The sequence below is a fragment of the Empidonax traillii genome, unplaced genomic scaffold (genome assembly GCF_003031625.1).
Source record: "Empidonax traillii isolate 1590-97213 ecotype Southwest subspecies unplaced genomic scaffold, ASM303162v1 scaffold2:size4533513, whole genome shotgun sequence".
Lineage (NCBI taxonomy): Eukaryota > Metazoa > Chordata > Aves > Passeriformes > Tyrannidae > Empidonax > Empidonax traillii.
In genome coordinates, this window is record NW_020955195.1 from 877,313 (window position 1) to 902,012 (window position 24,700).

Consider the following 24,700-nt stretch of genomic DNA (forward strand, 5'->3'; position numbering starts at 1 on the left):
TATACATGTCTACTTGGTTGAGACCCTCAGCAGGCGTAGAAGGAATGATTCACCTTGGTTCACTAAAATTCAGCTAACCACCGCTCAAACTTAGCCTTCAGAAGGTTGCAGCACTTCTGTGCTTATTCAAAAGCAAAATTTCTTGCACTTGGGGTATTTCATAGAATCACAGAATATGCTGAGTTGGAAGGGATCTAGAAGGATCATAGAATCCAACTCTCAGCCCTGCACAGGACCATCTCCAAGAGTCACACCTTGTGCTCAGGATTGTTGTGCAAGCACTTTCTGAACTCTGTCAGGCTTGGTGCTGTGACCACTGCCCTGAGGGGCCTGTTCAGTGCCCAATCACCCTCTGGGGGAAGAACCTTTTTCTAATATCCAAACTAAACCTGCTCTGACACAACTTCAGGCCACTCCCTGGGTCCTGTCACTGGTCACCCCAAAGCAGAGACCAGTGCCTGCCCCTCCTCTGCCCCTCACAAGGAAGTTGTAGCTGCAGTGAGGTCTCCCCTCAGCCTCCTCTTCTCCAGCTGAACAGACCAAGTGCCCTCAGCCCCTCCTCACACTGCTTCCCCTTCAAATCCTTCACCATCCTCATGGCTCTCCTTTGGACACTCTCTAATAGCCTAATACCATCCCTATATTGTGGTGACCAAAACTGCACACAGTATTCAAGGTGAGGTCATTTGTGTTAAATCTGGTTGGTCCCTAGACAGCACCTCACTGGGTCTTTTGACAACCACATTTCAAACTAGGATGGAGTAACACATAATGTACAACAAGGTCCAAAATATGATTGCTGATATGCCCTGAACCTGCATTTTAATATTATTATAGTAATATTTTTCTAACAATGTATTTTCAATTGTAAAGTTCTTGGGCTTTAAAAAGTAGACCTCCCCCAAATAAATAAGTTTTTCATATAGCCTCAAACACCCACATCAATTACCACCCAAGTTAAAATGTTTACATCTCCTTACAGTCACATACTCCTGGCAGCTCACAGAACAGAATAAAACCAATAGTTTGTCACAGCATAGGGACCTAGTCCAAAGAAGCAACACAGTTTGTCAGTGGGTTTCAGGTGTGCTAGATGGCAGCAGAAATCTTTGGGGGCCTCTTAAATGGCTCCAGCTCACTTTGCAGCTCCAATTCCCAGTCATTTTGGCCCAGAGCAGCCTGAAGTTAACACTACAAGAAAATGCTACATTAGCCCATGAAACCTTTGGTTCAAGTGTGCACATCTGGCTTCTCCACCTAAATGACATTTGCAAAATTCCTTCACTCAGTCCTTACTTTCTGGTGTGTGGTGGTTTTAATCTAGGTCTTCCCTGGTTACCAGTTTGTAACCAAGGAAGGGGCAGTGTTCCCAGTATTCCATATGATTTTTACGTAAATTGTGGTACAAATAAGAAGGGAGGAGAGGCCTTCACTCTCTTCTCTTCCAGCGAAGTTCGGGAACAGTGGGTCCCTGCATTGGTCTCACTTATCTAAGGCTGAGACCTGCAGCATCCACTGACCTGCCACGTGGAGGCTTGGGGAGTGCTGGCCGTGTGTGTGCCAATCCTGTTTTTTTCTAAGGGATGTGGTGAGATTTGTTTTACTAATTATTTTACTAATTCTCGGGTTTGATTGCGTAGATCTGCTCGGTGTCCTTTTTTTGTTCCCTTTTGTTCCTTTTCCCCTTTCCCTATCCCTTCAGGGGGTGTTTGGATTCCCTTTTGCTGTGTCCATAGCATCTTAACTGTAATATACATAAAATATATATTTTTTTATATATAACTAGCTTGATTTTCGGGTTCTCCAATTTGCATAGTTTTTTTCCTTTGCCCTGGGGAAGTAGGAAGGGGGAAGAGAGGGGCTGCTACTGGGGGCTTGGGCATTTGGCAGGGAGCGAAGTCTGAACCATCACATGGTGACAAAAAGCATGATTGGTTACTCTTCGGATGACAAGAAATAGAAGGGCTGAACACTCTGACTGCTCAACAGAACAGGGCTGGTGCAAGTACAGGCTGAACGGAAAAAGGCTGTGATAAGCTCGAATGCAGTCGGCAAAAACAGTCGTAAGAAAGGTTGATATGAACGTGGGAAAAAAAAAATCATCTTTGAACATACCCCAAAATGTTTTCAGTTTAAAAGGCAAGGTGACATGGCCAAACCTGTCATATTTTCAAGGAGATGAAGACATATGCCAGAATCATTATTTTAGGATGAGGGAAAAAAAAAATAATTTTTTTTGAAACCTCAGTCTTTGAACAGCAGTAAAATATTCTGAATGAAACTCATTATGAGTCAGTTACCTAGCATTTTAAGGTAAGAGCATAGAAGTTTGAAACAGCTATAATTAACTGAAGACAGGGAAACAAGACAACCTACAGAAGTTGAATAGTTTTTAACTTTTTCTCCATATATTGAGAATGTCTCCAATACTGTCCTGCAGAATTTCTTAGAAGATGAAGTGGAAGGACAAAGGGGAAAAATTTACAGTAAAGATAAACAACATAAACTTCTGGTTTTTTCTTCACTGGGACTTATTGTCAAGGCATGTTACTTCAAGACAACACCACTAAAAGGAAATGCATCTTTTAAATCACCTGCATTATTACCTTTATCCACTGTTTAAAAGAGACCAGTCTTCAACCACAACTCTGTTTTCCCTATGCAAAATACAGCTGAGACTACAGAAAGTATTGACTGAAATCAAATTTCAACAATACCCACAATCACAGAGCATTTGAAATTGTACAATGGTCCAGACTAGTCAGAGGATGGGAAAGTTTTGTACACAAAGTTCATACCGGTGCTCTCATCATGTTTGTTTTTTTTTTTTTTTACAGTTCCTCCCACACAACCTGCAAAGGTGTCTGTTACAATTGGACATACTGGTTTCAAAATAGGTTCCAGACGTTATAAAGAAAACAGGAGCAAAGAAACAGAACAGAGTTCCCTAAAATTTCCAGAAATTAAGGATGAAAGTCAAAGGAATGCACTTTTTTCTAAAGTATTGCCCTTTTCCCACATCAGCAAATATCTTAATTCAAGTAAAACCATTTACACACAAAATAAACCCAAAAGATTTTGTAACACGAAGACCTCCCTGAAAATTAGTCATTACAAAACTTTCATTCGCTCTCAGTCCCGGAAAAGCCTCAACTGGGTTCCAAATATAAAAGAGGGTTTTGACTCCAAAAATCTCAAACAATGTTGACAAGACATTTATTCACGGCTATAATTTCAGTTCTTAAACTCTTTATAGCCAATTTAAAAGCGGCATGAAAACAGAATTTGAATTCTAAAGTACCAAATGTTACGTACAAGTGGATCATTGTTTAAATCACTGCTTTTGTACACTGACAGTTTTTTTCTCACCTGACCCTTAAGAAAACTATTCAGCCTTCAGATCAAGACATCAATATTGACTTAGTTATTGAAGACTTTATTGAAAAACATAATATGCAAGTGCTCCTCCCTGAAACCACTTTTTAATTAATTTTCGTAAATAATATCAGCAATAAGCTGGAAAACAAGCTATGATCCTTAATACAAATACAAAAAATAAGCAGAAATTCATAAACAGTAATTCAAAATCTAATACCAAGAGCATGTGTTATTTAGTCATCCGTGGTAGTAAAAGCAAAACACTCATACCTGCACCTGGAATGATTGCCAACTTCGTTTCAACTAGGCCCATTTTAGCAGAAGAGGCTAAAAAACAAAATGTGAAAGAGTTCTTACCATAACTGTAGGAGGCAAAAATCTATGGAAAATATGTAATATTATATATGACCTACAAGTTTGTTAATTTATTTCGTTTCCTTGAAAAAGAACAATAAATCAGTTTAAAAAGCATTTGTTTATGAAAATCTTCAAATAGATTCAACTGATCCACCACTAGTAAAAGATCCAACTATTTCCATCAAGGCAAGTTCTTGCATCTTATTGATTTTCATATTGCAAGTCAGCAGTTATAGAGACTTGCTTCCAAATGTAAAACACCAAAAGAAAGAGGCTGTTATTACCTAACATCTTAAAACGGGGTAGAATTCTGTATCTGATTATTTGAATTCTTGAGGTGACAGAATATTCTCTAAGGTCAAATAGCTTTATAAACCCTAAGTTTCTGGCAAGAGTTCAGGACAAAGTTTCCATTTAGTTTCCATCAACTGGTTTTACAGTTCTGACAGCTTATTAGCTAAAGGCTCCCCTTTTCAAGTGTTGTTGTCACTTTCGTAATTTAATTTCTTGTGTAATAAGACTCTCACTAGCAACTTTTGCTTTTTGCCTGCACCCTGTTTAGACAAAATCAAATCTCCATCCAGGGCACTTCAAATTCATAAGAATAAATAAAATATGAAAATAATGGCATAACCCTTCTGGCAATACTGATAAAATGAGGATCATAAGAATAAAATAAACATGTAATAAAACCAAGCAAGCTAACAGTGGTGTTTGAAATTAAGCCTTAGCAAGTACTTAGACAGGTTTCTGCTGAAGTCCTTTAAAACAACAGGTTATAAACAATGTCCAATACAAAGTAAGTTTAATAAGACTGTTGCCAACAGATGAATTAGTCAAGCCATCTGTAACACTAATAATTCCATGTTCTAAAAACAGGATTCAGACCTACCTGCCACCCGTATATCACAGGCTAATGCAAGTTCTAGGCCACCACCTAAGGCAGTTCCATCTATTGCAGCAATAGTAGGTACAGGAAGATTGGCTGAAAAAGAAAGCATCAATTAAGACCAGCCTGGTAAAGGACATCTCTGAAACACTGTTTCATTACATTTTGTTCATTGTATGGTCATACTATGGGGGAAAAAGCGTCATTAAAAAAACTGTGACTAAAAACTGATGCATCAGCAAAGCTTTGGGAAAAAAAAAGTCTTCGTGGCTGAAGAGATTTGCAAATCTTTTTCTCTGGCTTTGGCTCACTTTTTAAAAAAATATGAAAGTAAATTTCAAGGACATAGCAGAGCTAGACAAACAATAAACAGGGTACTTAAAAAAAGCACTTATATGAACAGTCCCAGTTCAAAGGCAGGTGTCTCATCACAACCACCGGTGATGCCAGCACAGCTAGAAGCTCTCTGTGCCTTAACACTCCCAGACCACCCCTGGCAACAGTGGCCACCACTCTTGCCCCTTTTCCTCCTGTAAAGCAGCAGCCAAGAGCTTCCTGGAGGTGGGAAAGTCTTCAGCCTGGCAAACAGATGCACATGCTGCCAGCACACACAGGAGGCTCCAGAGGCGTGGTCTGTATGTAATTCATCGTCACTGCTCCGACAGGAGAGAGTCATTTAAACACTAAGCCTGAAGTACTGACCTTCACCTTCTGCAGGTTTAGGTTCTCTTCATCCTTCTTCACCACCAACTCAAAGTTTGATAAAAAACACATTTTCACATGAGAAATGAACTTGTACATTACAGTTTTAATTATATTTAATATAGCATTTACCACAAGCTATCAATTTTAAACTATACTCAAACAATATTTCAATAGCACACTGTTGCTACTGAAGTTTCAAAGATGGTCAAAAGCAATGTATTAGCTGGACACCTGGGTGTACAGCTTGCAGAAATATTAAGCCAGCTCTTGATAGCAGTAGTTTTTTCTGCAGACGTTAAAAAAATATTTTCTTTCTTTTCATGTTCCAGCTACTTGTATCCAAAGACCCATTCATTCAGTCTTAGTTGGAAATTGAAATAGAAAAAAAAAACTTCTGTCCACATATAAATGAAAATGAAGTGTGAGAGACTTATTTCCTTTTAAAATCTAAAAGGGTAATATAACAAAAGTGATTAATTTGATGTACTAATTTCAAATAGTACTTTCTGTTCATACTGAATTAGTTAGTTCCTAATTTTATAAATTGTGCCACCTAGTTTACCTTTTTCCTTTGTGACAGAGATACTTCAGATAATTTCATTTGAAAAAAAAATCCAATTAAAAACGTTTGTGTACATCAGCATGACAATTAGTATACAGACCTCACTGGGTAACAAACAAAATATACAATTAAATGAAGGCTATTTTAGCTGTAAATTGACATGCTTTTATGATTAACAACTAATGAAAATCCAAGTGTCTTTAAGAAAAGAACAAAAACATAGCAATGCTTCTTCAGTATCGTAACAGATCCTTTAAACCAAAGTCCCTTGGTTGCTGGTTTAGATCATGATTAATAGTGATTACCTGAATCAATTTCTGTGTCAAAAGAGATTACTGACTGCTTGCAACACCAAGCTCTTCCAGTGACTTAAAAGGGCTCAAGGTATCCATTATACTTGCCATCTATCACAGAAGGCACAGGAAACAGATGAACAGGAGTAAAATCTGCTCTTTCTCTATTCACTTCTTCATAGTTACATGGAAAGGCAACTCCCATTTCCAGCAGGGCCAGGTTGCTGACAGAAACTGGTTAACCCCGTCAAACACAACTAATTTGACAAACAGTCCTGCAATCCTGCTGGCTGACACAGCTAGTCCTTCTCTTAAAGGAGTATGCCTTTGCCATAAGTAAATGGAAAATAATTTGCCTGAGCACAAATAATTTGCCTGAGTCATCGTTAACTGCAGTTTCCAGCAGTTACTGCCTGTATGAAGGTTCCAGTTATCAGAGACTGGCAAAGAGTATCTTGAGCACTATCTGAATGACTCTGCAGTACTCCAAGGCAGAAAACTTTCCCTAAGATAAGCGAGTTCCAGAATTAGCCAAGGTGCAATTCAAGCAGACTATTACACATGGAAGTGAAACTTAGAAAATGAGTAATTATAAACCAGCTTGCTTTCAAGAACTACAGCCCCAGCATTCCTACAAGGAACTAATAAAAATTAATAATTCAAGGAGGGAAAAAGCAGTTTGATAAAGCATGTTAGAATCATCGCTTCCCAAGGATATTAATTTTAAAGGATCATCTGACATGGAAGCTGACAATGAATGAAATGCAAAATACAAATTCTTTCAAATAGCTCAGTGTATATCCCTCAAATGAATTGGAGAAATTAATCCTTTTAATGTGTTGTGAAGCATCAAAAAAAAGTAACACAGAAATAAGTTAGCAATTGCTCAGGACTGTAAACTGAGTTTCTAGGCTAGAACTTGTAACCAAGGGCAAAGCTTCTTGGAATATTAATACTCTGTAGCACAAGAGGCACTTTAATAACTTTAATACACAACTGCCAAAACTGTTGAGCCCCTAACAAAAACAGAGATGATGTTTGACAAACAATGCCCTGTAGGCTTAACTGAGTTTATGCACTCAAATTTTAGGAACAAAAAAATTACGTAAACAGACAGGTCAGCCTCCAAAATGATCCTACGTGATAAGGCTCATTTGCTATGAGTGATATAAAAAAATATTTAAAGCTTTGCCAAGAACATTTCACATTTTTGTCACATTTTGAATAAGAAGATATAAATTTCAGGCAATTGCTGTGCTACTAATCATTACTGCTAAATTCTAGATCTCCTACAGGTTTATCAATGTGCAATCATGAGCTGCAGAGTGAAGTCAAAAAGGAACTATATATATATATATATATATATATATATATATATGAAAAAGAAACAACTAAACATAAGTGTACAACACAGAGAGAAAGGTAGACCATGTATATAGAAAGATTAATGTTGTGGTTAGAAGTAGTTAAAAAGACCAAGTAACAAGCAGCATTAAACTTTAGCCAGAGAATTTCCCTGAGCTACCACAGTACATCAAAGTGTACTGTGGAATATGAAGAACACTAAATAATAAGACAGTTCATTAATGAATTCCTAAAAGGCTACTTCACACATCTTTTGTATTGTAAAACATGCTGCATTTTCTGTAAAGACACTTCCATTTTGCATACAAAACATGTCCCAAGCAAAAGCCATTCGAGACATTACACAGGCAGAATGGCCAACAGGTAAACTGAAAACTTCAACACAAGAAACTAAACTTTGTAACGTTATATACCCAAACTAAACCCATGAGAAGGTCAAACAAAAGTTAGAAAATGTTATATAAAGCAATATAAAGAAAAGGGTCTGTTTCCTGCTCTGCACATCTTCAGCTCAACTTCAGGAGTACACTCCTGCTAGACCGATATGCCAGACACATAGTTTTAGATTAGGCTGACCAGCAGGATTTGGGATACCTCCTGCTCTCCTGTGACTCTCCATTACTGAAATACACAGAACAGAGTAAGCTGAAGTCTCCCACAATTTTGCCATCAGTACAGGACATCAAAAAGGAGCACTTTGCAGTTAAGCAGATAAAAACACATGTAATGTGTCGGAAGTAATTTCAAAAATCACAGTTTTTCTGAAGCAGGTAATGTTGTTTCATGTCCAAGTGGCTTTCCACGTGATGTCCGCTGCTGGTGACTAACAAGGGATTTCCTTTCTGCATAGAGATGATGATATGATGAACAACAGGCACACAAGTACAGGCAACAGGTCTGGAGGACTTGACCACTAAATAGTTTCTCAGATGTGTGTCACAAAGCCCACACAGCTGATTCATATTACTGTGGACACTGATATTCCCCAAATAGAAAGCAGAAGTTGCCTGGATTCTACTAACCTGAATCATATCTGACTATTTAGTTCTCTGACTAATTCATTAGGAAAGTTCTTATAAAATTACAGCTACGTAAGATAAACTAAATTACTGTCTTAGTAACTTTTAAGCAGCCTTTTTCACAGCCTCACTTTATTGACAGAAAATAAGTGGTCTGATCAACCAGGACAAATCTACTTTCCACAGTTACTTAGGAAGAAGGAAGGAAGAAGTACAAAGAATGAACACATAGAGTAATACCAAAACAGCAAAAATTTATATATGAAAGTAGCCTTGCTTTTATGAAACACTATATACAGTATACTTCACAAAACAGGCAATAAACACATTCTTTAGATGGTGTCCAAGGACTCTGAGGAAGACCTATCACCAAGAATAATGTAGCTATCCGGAATTCCAGACTTTGTGATTTGTGCTCCTGGTCAACCTATATGAACTTGTCCAGATTGATTAAACTGAAGTACACAACACCAAGACAGCAGAGTTACTGGTGCAGAATGTGTCAGATTCAAAGAGACTAACCTTCCAGGACCATCTTCCTTGCCTGACGAGTAAATTTATACCTGTAATATTTTCTGTTAGCAACTGTACCACATACTCATGTAAAAATTAAAAAAAAACAAGCAAACCACAAAACACATTCCCAAGCTAGGTACAAAATATTTTGAGATGTAGACTGTTTAATTACCAATGAAGTATATGAGAATCACACATCTGTAGCTTGGCAGCAGTTACAATCAACCTGTAGGATAACTGTAGTATTCCTTCTCATAGCTAGGATATAGGAGTCATCATTAAAGAACTAATGTCCTGCAAACTTAGAATTTGGTTTCTCCTAAAGTAGAATGTTCACATTGTTACTGCAGCAACAGTTCATGATTCCCACGAACCAGAAAAGAAAATTCCATGAAAGCCCACTCAAGCCCTAGCAATGCAGAAATTCTATATGGTCCCTTAGAGGCAATTAACTTCTATTTTTGAAGTACTCTTGAAGTACTACTGAATTAGGACAAACATTTTCTATTCAACTGATTTTACCAGTCAGAATCTGGTATTTGGGAACATTCAAATGCAGACCCATTTTAAAGCTTGCCTTTTTACGCATTTGATATGAAACACTAAAATAAAGACAGTCACCTTAACTTCCCTTGCTAATCCTGTGTTGTTCTATACCTGGATAATGTTCAAAAAAGTCCTTATTGTTCATCCCTCATCTACTTCAGTGACCTCTGCCAATCAATCATCAGAAAGAACAGCTATTCAGACATAAATCAGAAGCTGGTTACTACCTCTGGTACCTACCAAGCACGATTGATAAGCTTGACTTGTCTTTAATTATGAAAAGAAGAATTCTTGTTTCCTGGTATTGACTGAAAAGAAAGCAGTGAGAGTACTCTGCTTGCTTCTAAAACTGTGAGCGTCCAACTAAGACAGAAGCAGCAAGAGAATTCAATTTAACATGACAGCAGAACTGAGTTCCCACAGAACAAAAAAACAGATTGTCCAAGCTATTTATTTCACATGTGCATTTCTGATTATTTGGCAAATAAGGCTGATTAGTGAACAGCTTACTAGGACAAGCAACATCAGGGGTCATGTCTAGCAGCTCATTTTTCCTTCTGAATAACAGATTCCCTAAAACATAAAACAAGGAAGATGAATTGTCTAAAAATATCCTGCATACTTTATTACATATGTATTACTGAAGGAAAGTATAGTATAAATCGAAGAACAGAGTAACAGTTCTACAATTCATTATCTAACTCTAGCAGACTGAGAAAGTGTGGCAAATGTCTGCCTACATACATCTGCAGCACGCGAGAAACCTTTAAATCACAGAATGGCTGAGGCTGGAAGAGACCTGTGGAGGTCACCGTACTGGTGCACGGGGTTGTTTGTACTCAACTTTGTTGCACCTAACGAGGTTTCTGTCAGCCTACTTCTCCAGCTTGCTGAGTTCCCTCGGAGTGATGGCAAAACCCACTCCTTATGCTTTTATGCCAGCAGCGAACTTGCTGAGGGTACACTCTGCCCCATCATCCAGACCATTAGAAACGTTGAAGAGGGTTGAAGAGGAACCTGCACTGGTCCCTGGGATGCAACGCACTGGCCAGGGGCCTCCAAGCAGACTTTATGCTGCTGATGCCCAGAGTCTGACCCTTTTCATTTAGCCAATTTTCAGTCCCCTTTGCTGCCTGCTCACCCAGTCCACCAGTTACTCCAAGAGATACTGTCAAAAGCCTTAGTGAAGTCACGGCAGAAAATATCCACTGCTCCTTCCTCACCTATGAAACCAGTCATTTCTACACAGGTTATAAGACTAGTCAAGCAAAATTTCCCTCTTGTGACTCCATGCCGAGAACACCTCACAACTTTCTAGTCCCTCACGTGCCCAGCACTGGTTTAGTTTCCACATTTAGTTGTTGCAGCACCTTTGCAAGGACAAACTTTAATCTACAGATAAGAAAGCTCCTCCCCCCTCATGTTTCTTGGTCCATTTATTCAAATGTAGCAACAATAATGGAGCCTTCAAATTAACAAAAAGAATGGTCCAATTAATAAGATGTCTAAATAGCAAGAAAGAAGAAACAACAGTCACATCTGAAGAGTTAAAGTATCAAAGAAAGAATTATAAATTTCAGGTTTGTTACTACAAAACAATGCACTTACATTCTCACTATTTTCAGTGTATATTTTGACTAGCAATAGCTTAAACCCACATAATACTGCAGATCTATGGCTGATTCCTACACCAACAATGTTGAAAGAAAGGCTCCAGACCTGTTACTTGCCAGTCTCTTTATGAACCCTACATCTGCAAGTTTCCTGGTTGAAAGTTAGAAAAGTGTTTTCAAAATGTCACAGACACAAATAGGAATTCTGAGTCAGTAGTAATGATTATTTAAAACTACACCCTAACTGCCATAATAACTGGGAATGGATTTTTGATTTGGCTTTAAAATAATTAAGTTTACACCTAGATATTCTTATCTTGTAACTCAGAATAGATTTCTCTTCCACCTGTGCACTACACAGATTTTTGATCTCTCTTGGTGATGTCACTCTTTATTGTAAAAATTAAGATTCTTTTTTCCATTTAAAAAAAACCTTAAAGGACATAAACTATGCAGACTGGCTGTGTTGATCCCAATAAACCATTTGAGCAAGTAGCACCCTCCTTTTGGGTCCAGTTACTTTTTGTGGAAGGAAAATTAAAGAGCCATGTCCAGAACATAGTCTCTTTTCCTCATAGAGCAGCACATGGAATTAATGTCAGAAGGAAAACTAAACTACTGCTGAGGATAGGCTGATTTTTGTCAAGGCTGTACAGCAGCACCATCGATCAAAGCAATGAATTAGCAATGCAAAGCCACCTCTGATCTTTAGATCTACACAGAAGGACAATCAGCTTACGCTAATATTCAGGCCCTCTATTTTGGCATTTCTTTTGCAAGTTTTTAGAAGGTTATTATTGGGGGGGGGGGAAGTGTATTAGCAATTATGGAAGTACTGTTGTCATATAAATAGCTAATAAACATCTTGGTAGAGAATTTTAATATTGCATTTATTGCCTCTAAAAAGGGACAGAGTTTAGAATTGTGGGGTTTTTTTTAATTAAAAACAATACAATGCAATTTGACAAAGCCCCTTATTTCAGCTCTGTGTGGACAGTACTGTCTGTTTAGGAAACAGACAACACTTCGTCAACAGGTATCTTAAATTAATTCAATATTAAGAGAAGCAGTAAATCTACCACTGGAAAACAACCAAGAGCTCAGCAACACACTCAGAATGCAAGCAGTCAAGGACTGTATTAGCTATGCAGTGCACTTAACCAAAAAGGCAACCACACAACAAAGCAAGCAAGCAAGCAAAATACCGTGCCCTGTGCCAAAGTCTCCCTTTCAGAGTGTCAGCAACACAAAAACACCACAATGCCTGAGGCAGGCTGCTAAGCATGGCTCTGCTAGATGTACATTAGTCCTTTTTCAAATCTGATCGCTGTGAAATTTCATTCAGCTTTCCAGTAAACGCCATTTGTAACATGTATCGCTCTTCCCTAAGAGAGAAACCCTCAGCTCTTACCGAAGGATTTCCAAACTAGACTGCTCTGTCTTTGATGGCCAGATCTACTGGCAAACAGATAAACTGGGTAAATGTTACATAAAGGAGCAGTAATCAGGCCTGGAGTGTTCATTACTAAACCAGGATTTTAAATGCTAGCCAAAGCTCCACAGAAGCCTCAGAAACCCAAACAGTAATATAAGGCACTGCACCCGACCTCATCATTCATCATTCTTGATTACTTTTGAGAACTCACAATGCGAAGGTGGGGCAGCAGTTACCAGACCAGAAAACTTATTGAAATTTTTATAATCCTGATACCACTCTTGGGATCTCTGAGATGATGTTTTCAGAGCTTGCATCCCAAACTGAACTGCAGCATGTGATATGGCACAAAGAAAAAAAATCCCAAGTATGCACGATCTTCAGCAGCCAAAACTGGAACTTTTGGGAAAAAGAGGATGTTCTCCTGAAGGATGAACAAGTGCAATCTTTTAGGTAAGTTAAAAGTTTGGTGATGACTGAAAGAAGCCAGAATGACAGAGAAATTGCTAAGGAAAGAAAAAAAAAAAGAATCAATAAATACAGAGATGTATCTGCTTTGAATAAAATAAAAAGCACACAATAAAAACCACAAGTGTAAGCAACTGACGACAAGATGCTTTCACTGAGGATGATCTCATTCAAATTGGACTACGTTAAAACTAATCATATCTGTAAAAATTATGTATAAACAAAGTTACTAAATATCACCACTTATTGAAGCTGTATCACAACTTACATATCAAAATTAATCAGATGTCTCTAACAAAGTACTGTAAGCTTTGTTATAATGCAACAAAACCTACAGAAAACAAGCGATGTTAGTTTTTATTAAGAATTTCATTCTGAATTTAATACAGACATAGCTTCTGTCAGGCCATGAGTAAAGTGTTTTGTCTCCAAATGTGAAATAAAAAACAAGCTGACCACACTTAAATCTTAGAAAGTAACCAAGAAAGTCAGTCTCCAGTTTTTATTCCCTGCTTGTGGGATTTGGGTGCTTATGCCCATGTTCTTTGGAAGACCTTTGCTAATCACTAAGTTTCTCACTTATTAGAGGCTGGGGCCAAACGTCACTCTGAGTGATTACATGCATTTGCCGAGTCGAAACTCTTCGTACAGCTTCACTTTTTCTTTCTGTTAAACACCAAGGTGTTTTTATGGAGGAGTGTGGTTACTGCATTCAGCCCCATAACAGAGCCTCAGGTTGTTTTGCAACTGAAGTCCCAGCAGGTGACATCTCTACAACAATAATATCGCAGTCCAGACCCCACAGCCACTACAAAGAATGACATGGACTTAATGGGAGTCACACTATAAAAATACATATTGAAGAACTGACCCAGAATGATAGGGGCTTTCCCCCCTCTCCCCACCCAAAGCATCAAAAACAAGGCTTCTGGAAGTCAGTGTAACTTGATTTAATTTAGGCAGGCCTGTCTTGTTGTGCACGGTTACAAGAGATCTATTAAGGCTTTACTCTCCTTGTTTCTTGAGGGTAAATCCAGTCCTAAATCTGCAATGAAGTGCCTCGAGGCAGAGCACAGTATTGGACAAGCAGTCTTACAAATTCTACTATTAAAAACAAAAGAAAAAGAAAAGAAAAAATACAAAAACCCCAAACACACACACACAAAAGCAACACCAAACCCCAAACGAACCTCCACAATTCTGATACAATCTTAGCAAAAGCAGCCACTGCTAAAAATAGAGGCTGTTTTGATTCCCCTCCCCACAACTTAAAGATCTTAAGTGCCGCAACTAATGGCTCAGTTCAGTTTTTTCAGCCCTTTCATGTGTTTATTTTTAAACCAAGTGATATTTACTGCAGTCTTACTACTTCACCCAAATTTAGCAAGAAGTTATAAATTATGCCCATGTAAACAAGGGCAGTATGCTTTTAATTTCCAGAAAATTCTCTTCTGCAGCTGTATTCCAAAATGATACTACAGCTTTTTACAAAACCACTGGCGTAAGGATTTTAAATGTAATGAAACTGACAGGCAGTAAGTAAAGCCAAAGCATGCTAAAAAGGCTAAGTGTATCCAGTTTTTCAAGAAATAATTAACCTCCAGTTTATTTTGTCTATAAAGGTAACTTAATGGTCTTCTTTATGAAAACACAGCTAAAAAGAAGCATCTCCTTACTAGGTCACACATCTGAATACAAATGCAATTATCAAAACATGACCCAGTTCTGAAAAGCAAAAAGTAGAATACATTTTAAATGAGATTAAAGCATTAAACTCAGATAGAAAAACAACAAAGTAGGAGACTGGAAATATTGTTCCCTGGCTATACAACATTCTCAGTGGTAAATACTAATTTGAAAATTGTTTCTCCTCATTAACCATCTCACAGCATTCTAGTTGTTGCCAGGCAGGAAAAATATCATTATCATTTTCAATATACAGATTCACTGCAGTAACCAAATGAAAATAAAATGTCCCCATAGTTCCGCAAAAATTACATTCTGTAATGACAGATCACTTCTTCAGAAGATAAAGAAAAGGAAAATAACTAAGAGCCTCTGGCTTGCTACAAAATTACGTTCACTTCCCTTCATAAGGACATCACACAACGGGACATCTTGTGCACCCATCTAATCTAACCTCATTAATTTCTGTTTTATATTCTCTAGTAGTTCCTGATGCAGGGAACGACACACTGAGACCCCACCAGGAGTATGGCATCCAGCTCTGGAATCCCCTGCACACAAAGGGATCTGCTGGAGCGAGTCCAGAGGAGGGACACCAAGTTGATTAGGGGGAGGGAGCACCTCTCCTGCGAGGAAGCACTGGGGGATTTGAGATTTTTCAGGAAAGAAAAGAGAAAGTCTTTGGGGTGACCTAATGGCAGCCTTCTAGTACCTGAAGGAAGCCTACAAGAAAGACGGAGAGGGACTTTTTACAAGGGCAAGGAGTGACAGGATAAGGAAGAATGGATTCAAAATGAGAGTAGATTTACATTAAGTTTTAGGGAAAAAAGCTTTACTGTGAGGGTCGTGAGGCACTGCAACAGGTTCCTCAGGGAAATTGTGGATAGCCCATTTTTGGAGGTGTCCAAGGCCAGGTTGGATGGAGTTCTGAGCAATCTGGTCCAGCAAAAGTTGTCCCTGCCCACAGCAAGGGGTTGGAACGAAATGCTCTTTGAGGTCCCTTCCAATCCAAACCATTTTAGGTTCTGTGATTTTTAAATTGCTTTGCAAAGACCCTTCAGAAAAATGTTAGATCCGTCCTATAACTACATCTACTGCTGTCATAATGTGTTCAAAAAAGCAATGCATCAAAGATGTATATACTGGGAATACATCATGTGACCAAAAATAAAAGTATGCATGTTTAAACACATACGATATGATAACTGACCGGCAATATTAGAAGTGATATCCCAATATTCTTCTCTAATCCTTTAAAAATTAACTGGGAGAACTTTCCAGTGACTGTTCTGTTTACGCTTCAAAGTGGAAATGGCAAAATGGGGAGAGGGAGGGAGTAAAGAAAGGAGAAAGGGAGAAGTGAAAGAAAGATGCAAAGATGGGAGAGAGAAGTGAGACACTTAGTCAAGCAAAAAGTTTAGTTACAGTATGAGGCAAGGGCTATGTGTTCAAATTATTTCTGTTTTCCAAGCAGAGTCATGTTTAATTGCTATTACATCCCCACACAAACCTTCCTGTCTAGGTACTTCAGTGACCTGGGTTCTCAAATATTAATTCCACTAGCTCACAATTCCAGGCTTCTTTCTTGAGGAAGAGACTAGAGATCAATGAATAAAGGCACTCACAGAGGTCTCCTAAACCTCAAGTAATTCACTGTTAGCACAATGATCCAGTGTAAACCTTCTAGACAACACTGAAGATGAAGACTATCAAACATTTATCTCAAAGTTTTTATAACTCTGTGAGAAAATAAAGTATCAAATCAGTGAATATTTTCCAGTCATGCAGCACAGAACTCCATATTCAAATACTTCAGGCTTCAGAAATTTCCTCACTTTAAAATCTGAAAATAATTGAATTAAAAAACACTACTTACTAATCACTGGAAAATCTTGAAAGAGTTGCCCCTATTTAAACATTAATAGCAGCTCAAAGTATTTCCAGTAACTTCAGGCCAAGGAAGGCTGAAAAATTATGACTTAGTGCTGAGGAAGCCTCCCGAAATTCTTACAAAATTCCTGAACTGAACAATTTGTTGTGTGGCATTCCAATAGAAGGACAAAAACCGGTACGATGTACAATATCAGCAGCAGGAAATTAATGATCTATTAATTTCTAGGTATTCACTTCAAAGGCATGACATTCATTTGAGGGCACCAGTTTCTCCATGAAGTACCTAATCAGAGACTCATTCTTCAGCAGTTTGTCATTTACCTGAAAAAAAACATACTGGTATCCATTCATAACATTCTGCCAAACCAATATCTGACATAGTGTTCCCAAGGAAATGTATCTCAAAACATTTTCTGAGGAATTATTTATTCCTCGGAGTTTCGTGCCAAAATTTCAAGTGGCAGAATATGTTTCATATGTAAATTAAATGCAGAAAATTAACTGCTTCAAACTTGGAACACTACACTTCTCTTTTCAGCAGAACATATTGGCAGTACCCTGTTGAAAAACAATTATATTAAAACAGATCATCAGAGATGTAAAAATATAATCATTTGATGGTGAATTCATACTGTAAAACTTACAGAGAAATTACTATCCTTAAAAACTGTTGGGAATCCATTAAAATCTCAAATTATTAACAGGTTTTAAAGTAAAATTTTAGATAGCTTAGTAGGTAAATTTCTATCAGCAACTGATGTTTGACACATTTCTAAAATATATTAGACTGTAATAAATATACCAACCACAAGGATTCAACAGCAAAAAATTAAACTGTAAAGCACTTGGATGTCACTGAACAACCCATCCTTTACAAAAACAGAGGGGAAAATCACCTCTGTTCCAGCTGAGATTTAGCTTTTGAAGTTACAGTGACACTGTTGAAGGGAGAGGTTACTTACCCAGTTCATTAATAGTTGCTCTCGCTCTGGAGACAAAAGAACTAACTTCACTTGAGTGCATTTTTGCCCTTTCTTTAAGGTCAGCACCTGTAAGTGACATTTCGCACGCACGTTAGCAAGCTGTGTGCAGCACTGTTAGCACGTCTTCAAAAGCAAAACGTTCCTTCATTCATAAAAAAATACAAATCTGCTTTTAGACGAGGAGTTTAAATTAATCACATAAATTTTCCACAGATTTCAAGGAAAACATGACCTATTTATCCAGGGGAAAAAAAATATAAACCAAACCAACCAACCAACCAAAACGATAAATTAATCCATAACCAGATTTTCATGAAGTATATTCTTCCCAGTGACATTTTTTCATCTCATATTAAAATTGTCTATAATAAAAGCATTTATGCTTTTAGTTCATCTGACATACTTTTTTATTTTCCCAACTGTGTCACAAAGTCTGATAAATATGTGTTTCTCATATTGTGCTCTTGTTATTTTCTTGGTAGATCATACAATAGTCAGGGTGCATAATTTTACATTAAAAGACAATATTTATCTAAATAAAAATCTACAGTGGGCCTAGTAACGTTTTTCAACTCCCTTTCAACTCATTTATCGAAATGTATTTTTGAATAAGTTACATACCATCATCACTTTTGTTCTTAAAAAAAAAATGCCACAACTTGAAAATTGTTATCTATTTCTTCATGAATATATGAAAATTATTCTGTTTAACAAGCATACTGTAACTAGACACAGATACAAGTATGGTTTTAAAAATTCACATGTAAAAAACTGGAATTTTCTCTCATGAGTGTGTAAAAAAAATAATTGGACAGTATTAATAACAATAAAAATAGCTAAATACATTTGCCCCTTCTACTTCCATCATAGTAAAGCTCCTGATTTCAGTAGGACTTCTGCTCTTGCCTGTTTCCCACTAAGTAAAGTCAAATTTCATTTACACTATCAGATACTGTGCCAAAAAACTTCCAAACAACCTTTTAGGATGTGCCCCAGCTGAAGACAGTATGACGGTCCAGCTAAGCAGACATACTTGTTAGAATGAGTATAAAATTATACATGAGTATAAAACAGGAATTACTATGGCCAAGTCTGCACTGCAGCAAAATTGCAACTGCTACCTTAGCAATTCACAACCATTGCACAGAGAAATCTTGCCAGGAACCTGAAAAGCAAACAAAATCTGCGTCTATAAATCTGGATAGAACTCTAAATCCCATAAAACTGCAAACAACTTTCAAAAATGAATTTATGTACAGAGTTCTTGCAGCTAAAAGGAGCTTCATGAAATTTCACGTCAAAACCTGCTTTAAAAGTTATGTCAGCAACCGTGTGAACAAAAAAAACCTCATTTATTTTATATCAGTTAATGTCTGGGTCCAGCTTCTACAACTCCGGCCAAATCATTGCCTACATAAGAACAATGTGAAACTGTGTGCTTTATTAACAAGAAAACTGTTTGGTCGTGCAATCTGACTCCAAACTTCCACAGAATGAAATCCTCCTCTCTGGGCATACCCTTGAAAAGTATTATAAAGAAAACATCTAGTATTACTCTTAATAAAGCCTTCTGTTAATATAAGATTAGGCAATTTTTAAGTTTTGATTTATTCAGACTAATGGAAAAATTGACTCAACCAAAAAAACACTCAACCCTTCTAAAATAAAAAATTAACAAACTGCAGACTTCTTCCTTCAGTTAGAATACACATTTCCTTAAAGACCTTTACAGAAATCTATTAAGTTTTCAACAAAAACCTTGTGTAGGAATGGATTAAAATGTTCCTTCAAATATAAAATTAATGATTTTAATTACTGTCAAGAGATCTTAGTGCCAAACCCAATTTTTTGTAATCTAACATTTCCCTTTTTAAGTGTTTCTCCCTTATAAATGCCAAGGAAATGGAACGAGTCATTTCGCTAGCCCTTTTTCTATTTCAGCTTTCCAAAGCATAATAATAGTAACTGAAACTTTCTCAGAGGGAAGAATTTCAGTCACAAGTCACTCAAAAGGAACACAGGCCTTGGCATCCTCTGGTTCACAGGAGACAGAACGGCCACCAACTTAATACTTTTGTTACTGTTGTATGGTTTGAGTTCTGGACAAGGAATTATTAGGGATTCTGTGACCCACATAGCAGAGAACTGTTCACACGTTTCTTCAAAATCTGTTCTCAAGTCAGAAGCAGAAAGGGCTAAGTTTCTGAAGCTAGCCATGAAGGGGAGTGCAGATTCAGACAAAGAGACTTTGCTCTCCCAGCTACAGAAATCAAAGACCACTCCTCTCACCCCAAGTTTTCTCCTTCAAAGTGGCTGAAAATAGTATTTGCTCAACTGCTGAGAGCAACGAAGGAGATAAGCTTTTCAAACCGCAAAAACTCTGACACAATGAACCTCTGCAACTTTCCCATGGGCCGCAGCTGAAATCTGCGGGCATATTTGACCCATCTGCTTCCCCACATCCACTCCCAGCAGACTCCAGGGTCTGCACTGTGGGTCTGCTACTCCCACCCACATTGAACACAGGGCTCCTCTAAGCCCTTCTAACCAAGAAAGAGAGGGCAAACCTGAGCTACCATTGGGCTGAGGCTGACAAACTGTTTCAATTTTGATTACACATTGTAATTATGACCCCACATCCACCCGGTTTGTACTGGAGCATGAATCATTGTTTTCTGGCGCTTTCCGGCTTTGTCCCACTGATTGATTCTCATCTGCTCAGAATACTAACAAAAGCTAGCCAAAACCAACTTTGATTTTAGGAGTCATGCTCCCCAATTCTCACACCTTCCTGCTCCCAGCGCTGTATAAACTCTCCTCTGAAGATTATAAAATGCCATTTTCAAATTTACTAGCTGCTAGTACGGGACAAAAGAGAAGTGTCACAGTGAAAGGGTATATTGACAGTGCCATCAACCACTTCCTCCTACAGCTACAATAGCAGTTAGTTGGTCAGGTACTCTCCACTTGTGAGTAAACTCCTACTGAATCAATTTAATTCACCAAAGTATCACTTCGAAATTTACACAGAGAACTTCCCTGCAGACTTCCAGTGAACAGGTCTGTTTGAAAAGTACACTTCTACTGAAGTTTGTCAGTCCAAAAGAAGATGTCCATCTGGTTTTGATCCATCACTGTTTTTTAATTCCCTCCTCCAATACTGGCAGAAAATAGTAAGGTTGGTGGGGGTTTTTTTTTAACCTTACTTCCCCCTGTTGGAATAACTCTCTTCTGCGTGGTTTTAAACATTAGGCTACTCAAAGGTGAGCTGTTGTACACTGTCAGTCGAGAGAGTTCTCCCAGCATGTGCCTGACTTCCATTTCACAATGATGCCAGAGAAAATGTTTATTTGACACAGCCAAGGGCAAGCCAGCAAGATGGGCACATTGCTCTTATTCACCAGCATTTTTCCACCTACAGGTATGTATGACAAGGATGGCTATTTAATTTAGAGAACACACCAAAGGAAACTAAGTTTTACAGTGATTACTCTGACCCCTCTTGCCTTTTTTGGATATTTTCACAAACTTTCTAAACAGGATTTATAAACTGTTGAAAAGCTATGTGCAGTGTTTGAAAACTACGTTCCAGCATCTTTGTATAAGCCTCACTTCTCAAACACTGTAAATGCCTAGAAATCTTCTTGTACAGACCGTTCTATACTACTTCCAAAACACACCACAAAAACTCTAAACTAAAAAGGCATAAAATTTAATGGTTTATATATGATACTTTAAAAATTAACTTTACTGAGTAAATATTTTTTCATTAAAAAGTAAGTCCTTTAGAAAGCTGGCACATCAAAATTAAACAGTGAAGTTATTCTACCACGTGTCGAAAGGTGCCCAGAGCGTCCTTTGTCTGAGAAAACACTACCAGACTTTCTCTAAGAGAGCTGCTTTTAATTTAGTGAGAGAAATTTTGGCAAAAGCTTTTACAGGACTAAAATACGACAAAGAAAAGCATTTCACTAAAACACTCAACAAAAAGACAGACCCAGTTCACAGAAAACATCCACTACAAATAATCAATATATCTGCTTTAGTAAAACACAATTCATTTGTTTAAAGTTACCTACTAAAAGAGGAAAAGAGTAAAAGAAGAAAACAGACCAAAAGAGTAAAGAAGGAAGGAAGGAAGAAAGAAAGAAAGAGAAAGAAAGAAGGAAAGAAAGGAAAGGAAAACAGTTACATCTTTTTTCTCTAAATTTCCAAGAATTTCAGAAATAAAGCTCTTACATCCTGAAATCTATTCAGGGTAACTTAACTCCCAATTTTTAACAGCAACTACAATACCTCATGAAACAAATATATTTATTTAGAGGTACTGTCAAGTCTAACCCAAGTAAAACTTGGTTAACATAGTAACAGGCTATGAATATTATTCTGTTGATATATATTTCCAGTTTATATCTTTAAAATCCTTTTAAAAATCAAAAAAATCATAATTTGAATTTTATTATAAGAATGTCACCATGTAGATTAATGATTTTTATTTTGCTTTCAACTAATGTCTTTCTAAATGTAAAGCTATATGCTTGACAAATCACAGCACAAGCAACACCAGCGACTACTGAAATCTCTAGCCCATGTATAAGAAAAATATTTCATGCTTTGCAGAAAAGTATCTTGAATACAAATTAGTTCAGTCTGCTCAATCAAGAACAGACAGAATGCATCGTAACTATGGACCATCATGGGCAACCTTTCAAAAACAAAAAAAAACACCCTTACCATCTATTTGGTAGAATAATAGACTAGAGTCTAAACTGGAAGAAATCTCTAGAGAATCACCTGGTCCAACCTTCTACTGAATGCACAGCCCTAAATCAGGTTATCCAGGTCACTCTGTACACACTTGCAAACAGAGTACTTTTCTCTGAATCTACCAGGCACAAGGATGACCCATTGACGGTTCTCTTCCTGATGCAGTCAGGACACTGTTTGCCCTCTTTACTGCCACAGTACACTACTAGCTCATGTCCCCCTGAACCCACAGGTCCTTTGCAGCAGAGCTATACCCCACCCAGTCAGTTCCCAGCCTGTTCTGACACTGAAGTTTACTCAGTTCCAGGTGCAGTTCCTATTTATCTTCGCTAAAAGTCACGCAATTTTTGTTGGTCCAATTTTCCAGCCTGTCAAGGTTTCCCTGAATGAATGGTGGCTCCTCCTTCCCACAAACTTCCCTCCCCTTCCACTTCGAAGCCATCTGCAAACCCAGAGAGGGTTTGATTCTACCATTAGAACATCTACAAAGATATTGAATAGCACTACCAGAGCCCACACTGACCCTTAAGGAACCCCACTCCAAGGACCACCTGGCAATCTGACTTTGAAACATCACATTATCCTTTGATGTTTACAGGTGACCATATCCCATGCTCTGTATGTCCAGACTGTATCTTACCGCCTTGTCTACAGGAACACTACAGGTGAATACATCAAGTGCCTTGTCAAAGTCGAGGTAGACAGCATTCATAACTCTTCCTTCATCCACTGAACCGGTGGTTCCATCCCAGAAAGCATCATGTTAGTCAAGCACAATTTACCCTTGCTAAACCCGAGCTGGTTTTTCCCAGCCGCTTCCTTGTCTTTCACGTGCCTGAAAACAACTTCCACAAACTAATTCCTAAATATTTTCAGGATTTTAGATTCAGACTGACTCTGTAATACTTAAAAATCAATTACAAATTTAAAACACTACGAAATGAAACATCATTTCATCAAGAATTGTTAATTTTAGTGCAGAGGTATCAGAGATCTGAAAGTTAGGGATAAAAAGTGAAAAAAATAGTACCAAAATATCTACTAAACAAATTAGCTTCTTTTATGAGTACTACTGAGAAGAAAGACCTTACAAAGCACCACACCTTACTCTATATTCTCTGTTCTCTGAGATTCTATATTTAAATTTAAAATCAAATGTGTATATAAGAGGTAAAATCTATATCAAAAGATCATTCCCTCAAAGATTAACCTGTAAGACAACAACATATAGCCGGAAAAAGACGGCTTTGCATAACACCCTTTTTCTGTTGTTCTTGTTTCCTCAGCCCTTAAAGATAAATAAAAATCTAAGATTCACATTGCCTTTGTCTATGCTGTAGAGTACCTTGAAACATTTCAATGAAGAAAGAATACCACAACATTTAGTCTAAGTCCCCACACAGTTTTATTCAAACTCTCACATCTTCTCATACTTAATATTTCCTGTTCTAATTTGAAGTTAAACAGACATGATCATCACTTTTATGTGCCAAACATGAGTTGGATCTCTACGTTTTAGTGCATTTCTGTCGTGGTTCAACCCCAGCTGGCAACTAAGTACCACACAGCCACTTGCTTCCCCCACCTCCCCTGCCTGTGGGATAGGAAGGAGAATGAGGAAAAGGGTTAAGATCAATTTAATAATGAAAATCAAATAAAAATGATTATCATTATGACCATCACGACAATAAAAACTGATATAACAAATAAAGAGAGTGAGAAATAAAACCCAAGAAAAAAAAGTGATGCACAATGGCTCTCCGCTCACTGACCGATGCCCAGACCATCCCCCAAAAGCAACTGGCAGCTCCCAGCCAACTCCCCGCAGTTTATTTACTGGGCATGACATTCCACAGTGTAAAATATCCCTTTGGCCAGTTTGGGTCAGCTGTTTGGGCTGTGCTCCCTCCCAGCTTCTTGTGCAAAGACCTGCAGAGTCCCTGACCTAGGGTAAGCACTAGGTCAGACAACAACCAAAATATCAGCGTATGATCAACATCATTATTCTCATTTAGAATCCACAACACAGCATTGTACCAGCTAAAAAAAAAAAAAAAAAAAAAAAAAAAAAAAAAAAAAAAAAAAAAAAAAAAAAAAAAAAAAAAAAAAAAAAAAAAAAAAAAAAAAAAAAAAAAAAAAAAAAAAAAAAAAAAAAAAAAAAAAAAAAAAAAAAAAAAAAAAAAAAAAAAAAAAAAAAAAAAAAAAAAAAAAAAAAAAAAAAAAAA

At 37.5% G+C, this 24,700-nt stretch overlaps 1 protein-coding gene across 1 annotated transcript in view; it reads right to left on the reverse strand.

The window, feature by feature from the left end:
• AUH (AU RNA binding methylglutaconyl-CoA hydratase) overlaps positions 1-24,700 on the reverse strand; it is a 103,979-nt gene that overhangs the window by 52,365 nt on the left and 26,914 nt on the right. The window contains exons 4-6 of the mRNA XM_027903488.1: positions 17,688-17,774; positions 4,628-4,720; positions 3,649-3,705 (exon numbers count right to left, since the gene is read on the reverse strand). Coding sequence (XP_027759289.1) covers positions 3,649-3,705; positions 4,628-4,720; positions 17,688-17,774 — 237 coding nt within the window. The remainder of the gene's footprint in view (positions 1-3,648; positions 3,706-4,627; positions 4,721-17,687; positions 17,775-24,700) is intronic.